The 11,294-nt window shown below is 36.6% G+C and overlaps 1 protein-coding gene across 1 annotated transcript; it reads right to left on the minus strand.

The window, feature by feature from the left end:
* Positions 1-573: 573 nt before the first annotated feature.
* On the minus strand, positions 574-10,573 carry LOC101412162 (olfactory receptor 51G2-like). Its single transcript, XM_004471743.2, has 2 exons — positions 10,568-10,573; positions 574-1,563 (listed from the first exon to the last, which is right to left on the minus strand). The coding sequence occupies exons 1-2, from the start codon at positions 10,571-10,573 to the stop codon at positions 574-576; spliced, it is 996 nt and encodes a 331-aa protein (XP_004471800.2).
* Between the last annotated feature and the right edge of the window lie 721 nt (positions 10,574-11,294).

Genomic DNA, 11,294 nt, shown 5'->3' on the forward strand with positions numbered 1-11,294 from the left:
TGAATATACAGCCATTTTGTTACAAAATTTTTATTGGTCTTGTGGATTTTCCCCTTTAGGAAAATTAATCCTTTATATTTATTGCCCCAAATTTTTCAAGCATTTCTTCCTATAGGTATAAATGAAAAACTTGCAATATATTCATTCACTCCATTTCTAAGTTCATACAAACATCTGACAATGGTTTGCCAATATTGCCTCAATGAAAAGGATTTTTACCTAGTTGCCAATGCCAGCTTTATCTTATGTCTGTGAACTTTGAATAGTTAGTTAACTTTTCTTAGTTTAACATGCAAAATTGGACTATTCTTCCAGCCTGAATCAAAAACAGCTCCATAAATTATTTGAGTTAAATTATATCTTATAGCTCTTGACACCTGAACTCTAGAATATTTAAAAGCTATAAGGTAATGGCAGAAGAAATTACAATACTTTCCTTGAAGGGACACATGGAGCTTATGAAGTGTTATGGAATCATTATGCACCAAATATGTCCAAGAAGTTCTAAGGTGGTGATCTTCATGAAAAAGAAAAGGGATTCAAAGTTTGAAATAATGGGACATATTTTGCCTCCTAAGTTTGCACAAGTCCAACTCTTTTGGGTAATAATATCCTTAGGAATCCTTGGCGAATCTGCTTTGTCTTTATGCTATAAATAATTGGATTGAGCACTGGTGGAACTAAAAGGTAAATATTGGCCATGGTTATATGGATTATGGGGGAGGAGTGTTTTGCAAAGCGATGAACTAAGGAAAGGCCTATCATTGGCACATACAGAATAAGCACAGCACAGATATGGGAGGCACACGTATTGAGGGCCTTGAACTTCCCTCTTTGGGATGCAATGCCTAACACAGAGTGGAGGATGCAAGCATAAGATAACAGGATTCCCAAAGAATCTATACCCCAATAAAATGCAACAACAAACAAGCCATACACAATATTGAAAGAGATGTCAGTGCAGGCCAGCCGGATTACATCTTGATGCAAACAGTAAGAGTGGGAGAGAACGCGGGAGTGACAGAAGGAAAATGTGGGAATGCGAGTAAGAATGACAGGAAGGACAACAGAGCATCTGGCTACAATCAAGACCCCTATATAGAGAATGCGCCGTGGGGTAAGTTTGCTGGAATACCTCAAAGGATCACATATAGCAATATACCTGTCAAAGGCCATGGCTAGGAGCACAGCTGACTCCATCAGAGAAAAAGTATGAATAAAATACATCTGGGCTATGCAGGCATTGACCTCAATCTTCCGAGCATCAAACCAGAAGATCTTCAGTACAGTGGGCAGGGTGGAGATGGACATGCCCATGTCTGTTAGGGACAGCATGGCCAGGAAGTAGTACATAGGCTCATGGAGGCTCTTGTCAGTGTGGATGATGTGAAGAATGGTGCAGTTGCCCACTATTCCAACCAGGTAGAGGATACAAAAAGGAATGGAGATAAAGTGATGCATGTTCTCATAGCCAGGAATACCAGTGAGGTAGAATGAAGCAGACTGCCCAAAACTGGAATTAGAGCTTGCCATAAGGATGCTCCAACTGGCTGTTTTCTTATCCTAAAACTGAAAAGAAAGAAAAACATACAACACAGAGAAGATAGTAACCCGTATTTCTCTTATTAGATTTTTTAACACATTGTTTTGTACAGAACTTTCCCATACATTGTGTAAAATACTTTGTCAAATATTTTGTAAATGTTTGCAAGTCACTCCTTTTTTTTGTTACTTTGTTACTTTTTAATTCTTTAAACAGTTTCTAATTACCATGTAGTCATCTGTAATGCTTCTGAATTTTGGATCATTTCTAGGAAGTTCTCACCCACCTAAGTTTATAATATATTCTTCTATGTTTTCTAATAATATTTTATAGTTAGGTTTGTTATTTCTTTTAGATAATCATTTTTTTTTTGCTATTTGTTTTTGTGTATGGTAAGTAAAAATATTTTCTAAGACTAACCTCTCTATATTAAGCATTCATTTTTCTCTACCAAAGGCACTTGGTAGAAGAATTTTAGAAATATTTCCATGAGATATGAGAGAATACTTAAAAAAAACAAAGTATACCAAGTGAATATAGTTACCAATTGAAGAGGTAGAGGAATCATCCCTGAAACTGATTTCAACAGAAAATAAATGTTGTATAAGCATCCAAGTGTAAATAGTACTTACCACATTCACTCTCTCTTAGGTGTTTGGGGTTTAGTTACTCTTTCATATTCTCTGCCAAGGTTCATTTATGTGTCCATACACTGCAGAAAGTCCAGAATCTTACTTAAGTAATTCTTAACATTTGTTCTATGAACATAATTGATTTGTGAGCTATACCAGGCTTGTTTATCCTATAGTCTCCTTTGGCTGCTACTGAAACTCAAAGCTGATTGTCTAATGTTTCCATACTTGGACACAGCCTTGGACTTTATTTGACAAAGGCAAGAAAAATATTGGCTATCCCAGTCTCACCATTCCTTGGGTTTTAGAATGACATAAACCCCCTTGCCAGATGGTTAGCCATTTGCAATTATAATTCTAACTCTGTGGTGTCATTCTGTTGTTTTCCTTATTTTTGCTCCTTTGTTCACTAGATTTTAGCATATTTCAGTTTTAAAGGGAATCAGCCCTACTTCATGATATTGTCCAGGTGAGTACTTAAGTTAAATGTACAAAAATGCTTCCCAAGTCCCTTTTATATTTGAATTATTTATGCTTAAATTATCATATTTGTATCATTTGTTATGAAATCAATAGACATACTAGAAATAAATAGACTAAAGCTTAGAAGCTGATATGGCTTCCGCAAGGCGATGTAGCTTTAATAATTTTAATAAATGTGAATATTAGTATCTTATCATGTAGATGGAGTTTTCTCAGGTTTGGGATCCCTCACCTATCTTATTGCTGCAGCCATGTGACAGTTTCCTCAGAGATTGATTGTATACCCAAGTGAGTACCCCCTGCAGTTCCTAATACCATAGCAATGTAAATACAAACAACAAAATTACTTCCTTCAGACACTTAGTTATTTTACCACCACCACATTTTCTTCTGGTCAAACAGCTTTTTAAGTCTGACAGTAAAGTCTTGCCATTTAACTAAAATGCTTTATCCCTTAAGCTTCACTGATTCTTTATATAGATTTGTTAGCTTTAAATTAAGGTCTATACTATAAAATTGTGCAGGGCAAAGTGTACACTATAGTGTAAACTATAGTCCTTGGTTGGTAAAATGCTTCAATATGTGTTCATCAATGTTAGCAAAATTACTACACTAATTAAAGTTGTTGTTAATATGGGAAAGTATGTGAGGGGGAGGGGTGGGTATATAGGATTCCCCTATATTTTTGATGTAACACTTACATAATCCAAAGCTTCTTTTAAAAATATTTTAAGAAAGAAAGGAAAGTATATAAATAAATTCCAGTTTCTACATAGTTCATAATAATGAATCCTATTAGACAATTCTTTAAACTTAACTCAGTACCTATAATCATATGTTAATATCTAAGAGTACTTTTAGACTTAAGATTATTTGTATATTTAATTATTTATGATAGTTGAAGAGCAAAATAGCTCTTTGAGATCAACAGAGAGGTCATGTTATAGTTGTGTAATGTGAAGTTTAGCATCATCATTCAGCAAACTAAAGGAAAATAATGATTAGAAGTCATTCCCCTGCTTCTAAAGCTTCTGCATCTTCCACTGAATCTTTTCACCTCTGATTACAGGAATTAGTCTCAACTCTGCACTGTAATGACTCCTTCCCTTTTTGGTAGCCTTCCCTGAATAGTATGCTTGTCATGTCTTGCAAAATCCTCCAAGTTTTACCTAAAGCTCTATTGTTTGTTTGTTTGTTTTTCTTAATGTGTCACACACCAAAAAGGGGCCTAAAACAAAATAAACAGAGGGAGGCAGGTCCTGAGAATGACACATTTTTCTGGACTCAAGAGGGAGTGAAGGGATTATGCTGTATGAATCTCTGTGACAGAGTGCTGCCTGAAGCAGCTGTTGGGATCTTGAAAGTACAGGGAGAAGGAAAATTATCATTGGAATTTTGTTCCTCTAACTCCCTTAAAGTTTCCTAACTCTACGGCTGATATCCAACTGCATTGGCAGGTTGTGTTTTTCCAGCCAAGAGGGGAAATAGAAAGCAGAAAGCTTCCGAACTAAAGCTTCCAAACTACTTAGCTTAGGACCTTACAACACAGTGGGATGCAAGTGGAACTTCGTTATGGTTAGAGTTGAAATCTTAGAACTTGGAAGTAAGTCTATGTAGATATTTATGGTGACAAATCTTGAAAACAGGATTTATATTAAACAGCTATATAAAATTTATTATCTCTCAGGGAGCTATTGGAAATATCTAAAAATACTTGAAAAGGAACTGTGTGAGCATCATAGGCAGTATAGTGTGTCTTCCCCTTACTTACCTCATATCCGTTTAAACTGACTTCCTACTCAATCCCTTGTTGAAATAGTTCCAGTCAAGTTAATCTTTGAACTCTAGCCGGCAACACAAATGAATATCCTCAGCGTGTGACACTGGTAACTTTTTAACCCATATATATATATAAAATACATATATATGTATTTTTTTTAATTACTTGATTTTTTCCCCTTTAACCTTACTAGCTGTGGTGGTTTGAAGCTGTGTATACCCCAGAAAAAAACATGTTCTTAAATCTAATCCATTCCAGTGGGTATAAATCCATTGTAAGTAGGACCTTTCGATGAAGCTAATTCAGTGAAGATGTGACCCACCTCATTGAAGATGGGTCTTAATCCAATTCCTGGAATCCTTTATAAGAGAATTATAGTCAGACAAAAGAAAAAAAAGCCAAGGAAGCAAGAAGCTGAAAGTGATGAAGCATAAGAAAAAAGAGAGACAAGCAGACACTGCCATGTGCTTTGCTGTGTGGTAGAGGAGCCAAGGATCCCTGGAAGCCGATCTTCAGGAATAAAGTATCACCTTGACGATGTCTTGGTTTGGACAGTTTTCTGGACTCTATCCATGAGTGAATAAATTCCCACTGTTTAAGGTGAACCGTTTCATAGCATTTGTTGTAGCAGCCTAGGAAACTAAAACACTAGCTGATAATTTTCAATCTTTGTTGGGTCCTTCTCTACTGTCAGAGTTCTCAGTTTTGTAATTAGAGTCCTGATCTTGGCTCTGGGTTTATTTCTCTTATATAATTACATGTTTACCCTAACAGATTTTTTCCAGTAATGCAATTTTTAAAACTGTCTATGCCTTAATGACTTCAAGGTACATCTCCATTCTTGAATGCTTTGCTGATCTCCAGACATTAAAGATAGATAAAACAATATACTAGATATCTCTTCTTGTGTGTTTAATAGGTACAGCAAACATCAAATGACCAAGATAGAATTCTTGATGTCTCTTAATATTCTCATTTTGATAAATGTACCACTGTCTACGGAGTTGCCTTGTGAAAAAAAGTATGAATTGTTCTTGATTACTCAAATCCCTTTACTCTTATTCAATCCATCAACATGTTATCTTTTTTCTATGTCCAAACTATTGTAATCTATTTATTTCCACTCCTTACAGCAGTTATTAACATTTCTCTTCTATGCTCTTTTATTAGCCTTTTAGTTCATCTCATTCTTTCCATTCATTTATCCTAACCACAATCAATATTCCTCATGACAGTTAGTAAATTTTTAAAACATACCTAAGTCAAGTATTCCCATACTTACAGTACTTTAATTGTTCTCCATTGTTGTCAAAATAAAAGGAAAGCCATTGACGTTTCTTTTAAGAAAGTACCTAGTGGAATGTCATGTATAGAAAAAAGGAAGTTGAAATATACATCTGATTTTGCCCTCATTCCTTTTCTCCTCACCTTTATTCTATCATGCTCAAATCCCCTAGATGGCTATCAGACAGTTTTATTACTTCGAAGTACAAAATATATCTTCATCTCCTGGGTTCATGCAACTACACGCATATTCTGTTTTATTTGTGTAAAAATCTAATCCCTTTTCTTACCACTCTGTTCAATTTTTTTCTGATCACTTCTCTAAAATAGCCAACCATATCTCATGTTTCACTATCACATCATACTTTTTTCATATATAATTTATTCATCTTTTCACCCAAATACCCTATTTCTAACTACCCATACCCATCTCTCTTCTTTTGGCCAATTTTCTCTTCTCTAAATTTTTTATTTTTAAAAATTGACTGTCTTTTTTTTAACCTCCTAGACTTACTCAGGTCTATAGGCCACTTCTGCTTCCACATCACCTCATTAACTTTCATGCTTTAGGTTTTCGCTAGTGGTTACAATATTTGAGGTAGTGAGAGTATTTTCTAAGGGATCAAAAAAATTGCTAGTTCATGTATCTGTGCGAAAATAAGCTTCTCATTTGACTTGGTTATATAAGGGCCCCTGAAGCCTAAGGGAACCACCATCATCAATGGTGCATAAGGACTAGGGGCTGTGTGGGGGCTCAGGGATTGATTGTTTCTTGGGTTGAGGCAGTGGAAATTTCCACAGCAGCAGAGAATGCCTAACAAACGCCCAGGAGGGACCATCTCTGAGAACTGGCTAGGTTTAGATGTGGAATGGGGATGGAAAGTTTCCAAGTGAGTAGAGCTTTCACTAGAATAAAGGGACTATAGATCATAGAAATGGAGTCCAAGCCCCATAAAAGTGGGCATATCTAAATAGTACCCAGACTGTGGGAAGGAATGCTATACAGTTTTTCTCTATGTGTAAAAGTAAAGTAGAAATAGACATGATCTCAGAGTTTTAAATCATCACAAATCATTATTTGATTAGTATATCCAAGATAGTTGGTGCCCATGACTGCTTGGCATAACTATAAATCACATAAATAAGAATAATTTTCTATAAAATTAAGCTAGGCTTCAAAATGTTTCTATGTATTACATAAAATACCTGTTTCATAATAATCAAGCAGAGAAACAAAAAAAATTAAATGAATACAAATACTTGATTTTAAATCTGACTTAAAACCAAGATACAAATCTACCACAGGAATAAACATACAGTGTTGAGACAGAATTTACAACTATGATTAAATGTGCTTAAAAAAGAAAATAAGGTTGATATAGTCAGAAAAAAAACCAGGTTATTTTTAAAAGAACCAAATATAAATTATAGAACTGGAAAAAACTTAAAAAAACAAATTAAGAAATCGTTATTCTTCTTCACTTAAGTACTGTGAGAGAATTAAGCAGTTAAAAAAGATAACTGAATGGCCAAAGCTATAGAGTTCTTAAGTAGCAAAGACACGGTTGGAACCTATTGCAGTCAAGAATCATGAGTAAGTCTCTCTCTCTTTCTTTGTAGTCTTTTATTATCTTTTTTTAAAAAGATACATAGATTACAGAAGATGTTACATTAAAAAATATAAGCGGTTCCCATATACCCCACTCCAAACAACACCACTCCTCCCACATCAACAGCCTCTTTCATCAATGTGGCATATTCATTGCATTTGATGAATACATTTTGGAGCACTACTACACAGCGTGGATTATAATTTACATTGTAGTTGACACTCTCTCCCAGTACATTCAGTGGATTATGGCAAGATATTTAATGCCCTGCATCTGTCCCTGCAATATCATTCAGGGCAATTCCAAGTCCTGAAAATGTCCCAATATCACACCTCTTCTTCCTTTTCCCTTCCCTCAGCAACTCCTATGGCCACTGTCTCCACATCAATGATATAGTTTCTTCCATTGCTAAAGTCACAGAAATTATATAGTAGAATTCCAGTAATTCAACTCTCATCCATTTTTTATTCCTCCATCTGAGGACCCTGGGATGGTGAGGTCCACACCACCTCTAAATCTAGAGGGGGCTGAGATCCCATAGAGCTGATGGATGGGATTCCCCTGCTTGAAGTTGTAGACTCTCTCAGTTCCCTGGTATAGTGAGTGACCATCCTCACCTGCCTGTTAACTGATCTGGGTAAGTCCAATGAGCTGGCCCAGCTAGCTCAGTTGGTAGAACATCAGTAAGTCTCTTATTTAAATTTATGCATGATCCAGATAAAACCTAAGGAGAAAATTTAATTCAAATTATTATGTTTCAGGAAGGCCTGCAGAAACTTAGAAAAAGCAAATACTAATCCTCTCTGGACTAATATATAGTATATCAAGAGGAAAATTATAAAGACTTAATTTCTAAACTATATGAGTAAATTTCAGGGAATAAAATGCTATAAATCAGATGTAGCACAAAGAAACTTTAGAAAAATAACAAAATTTACTTGTCTAAGGCAAAAATAATGGGTTACCAAAGATGTCCAAGTCCTAATTCCTGTGATCTCTGAACAAGTCACTTTACATGGTAAATGCGGATTTAGGCTGCCGACAGACTAAAGATTGATAGTCATCTTACTTTTTTTGTTTCTTTGAGGTACTGGTAGTCAGGGATTGAACCCCTGACCTCGTATATGAGAAGCTAGCCCGTAACCATGAGCAATATTGGCTCCCCTGAATTTTTTTTTTTTTTCATTTATTTTGCTTGTTTATTTTTTATTTTTTTAGGAGGCTCTGGGAACTGAGTGTGGGACCTCCCATGTGGGAAGCAGGCATCAACTGCTTGAGCCACATTTGCTCCCAATAATCATTGGACTTAAAGGGAGATTATACACTGGATTTTCCAGGTAGCCACAATGTAATGACATGAGTCTTTAAAAGTGGAAGTGGGAGGAAGCAGAAGAGTTAGTGTCACAGTGACAGGATATAAGAAAGACATAAAAAACCTTTGTTTTCTTTGAAAACAGGAGAAGGCCATGAGTTAAGGAACATAGTCAGTCTCTAGAAGCTGGGAAATTCAAGAAAGAGGTTTCTCCTCTAAAGATTCCTCAAAAGAACATAACCCTCCTACAGTCTTGATTTCAGTTGAGTGACTAAATTTATGGTAATTTAGTACAGAAGCAATGGAAAACAAATAAAATACCCATTCTATTAGTCAAATTTCTCTGGGGAAATAAGACCAACACAAGATATCACTAAATAGTATGAGATCTTATAAAATTGTCATACAACTATGGGGATGTACAGGTTCAAGTTCCATAGGGCAGGCTTCAAACCAGGGACTCCAATAAAGGTCTTCATTGAATTCCCCAGGAGATGCTGGCTATCTGAAATACAGATGGGAATTCTCTCTCTGAATTTGAAATCAGTTATCCTTTTAAGGCCTTTAACTAATTGGAAGAAACATCACTCACTGCTGACAGCAATCTCCTCAGTTCATTGTAGATGTAAGTAGCCATCTATGTAATCAATTCCCTGATGATTAAAATCCATGAATTTCCCTGAATTACAATTAGCCCAGTGCTTCCTTGACCAAACAACAGGACACCAGTACCTGGCTTAGATGTCACATATGACTAGTAATCACAGACCACCTCTCACCAAATTGGCAGTCATACACATCACCTTAAACCATACTTACTATCTAAATAAAAAAACAAGCAGGTATTCTATTAGTCAGCCAAAGGGCTGCTGATACAAAATACCAGAAATTAGTTGTTTTTTATATAGGGTGTATATTTGGGGTAGGAGCTTACAGATGCCGGGCCATAAGCGTAAGTTACTGCTCTCACTTAAGTCTATTTTCATATGTTGGAGCAAGATGGTTGCTGACATCTGCGAGGGGTCAGGCTTCCTGGGTTCCTCTTTTCCAGGGTCTTGCTTCTCTCTGGGTTCAGGGTAACTGTCTATTCCAGGGCTTGCTTCTTCCTGGGCTAAGGGTCCCTCTCTACCTGGAGCTTGCTTCTGTTTCCTCTGTGAGTTTACTTCCTGGGGCTCCAGTTTAAGGCTTCAGCATCAAACTCCAACATCAAAACCCCCCAACTCTCTCCTTTGCCATGACTTTTATCTGTGAGTCCCCACCCACCAGGGTGTGGGGACTCAGTACCCTAATGAAGTAGCCCAATCAAAGTCCTAACCATAGCTTAATCATGCCCAGGTACAGACCAGATTACCAACATAATCCAATATCTATTTTTTGGAATTCATAACCACATAAAACTGCTACAGATATATACCTAAAACCTAAAAACACTCATCTGTCCTGAAAATTGAAATACAACAAAGTCTTACAGAATAGGGTACTAGTCCTTGGGTAATATGTACTCTTAAGCATGACATCCATAAATACTACATCATGAAACTAATACAAAGTTATGTGATGTGATAAGGGGGAAAGATAGGGGAAAAACAAAGATTTTCATTTTATGTACATATGCAAACATATTTATAACAAAACAAGGAAGAAATTTTCATGAGCATTACAGTCCTTGTTTCTGGTTGAAATTAGTATTCATCACTACCTTCTTCCATTACCAATTCCATGTTCCTTTTGCTCCCAGTATGCACCTCAGCTGGCCTTGGTTCTCTGTCTCATTGAATGACCCAAACCATCATTCCTGAAGATTCTTGGCCATTGTCTGTCCTGCCTGGATTGGGCTGTTGTCATTGACTTTAATTACTGAGCATGATAGTACTAAGAGAAGCCCTAGGTGATCTCAGGTATTCCAGGAAAACTCTTCTTTACCTCCATTGTGTAGATGCTGTCCTATTTCCTCTTGATAGTCAGGATCAATCTCCCCAGCCAGTAAACTAATTTCCTTCTTTGCCTGCTGATGCAGAAGCACAAGGAGTCCAAAGTGTCTACTTGGCAGTCTTAACTTCCAGTTCAATGTAATCGTTGTGTTCCCTAGGGAATCACTTCCCCTTTTGAACATGTAGACCAGCAGAGTTGAAGTATGCAGGGGCAGAAAGCAAACGTTTTCCTAGTGGTAAACTAGGGCATAATAGTGAGTGGTGCCACTCCCATTTCCATCACCTGATTCATGGATCCATGAATCCCAGCTATGGGAGAAACAACACCATAGAGTGGACACTGATTTAGAGCATCTCCTGCCTCCTGGAGAATACTGCCCCAGACCTGGAAGGTATTGCCACCTAGTTGGCACAGTAATTGATTCTCTTTTTTTAACATTTAAAAAAGTGCTTTTATCATTAATTTTTAAAATTATTTTCTTTTTTAAAAAGATAAATAGATCACACAAAATGTAACATTAAAAAACATAAGAGGTTCCCTTCCCATATACCCCACTCCCCACCTTCCCACCCCCCTCCTCCTACATTAACATCCCCTTTCATCAGTAAGGCACATTCATTGCATTTGATGAATATACCCTGGAGCACTACCACACCAAATGGACCATAATTTACATTGTATTTCCCACTCTCCCCAAGTCCCTCCAGTGGGCTATGGC

The sequence above is a fragment of the Dasypus novemcinctus genome, chromosome 10 (genome assembly GCF_030445035.2).
Source record: "Dasypus novemcinctus isolate mDasNov1 chromosome 10, mDasNov1.1.hap2, whole genome shotgun sequence".
Taxonomy (NCBI): Eukaryota; Metazoa; Chordata; class Mammalia; order Cingulata; family Dasypodidae; genus Dasypus; species Dasypus novemcinctus.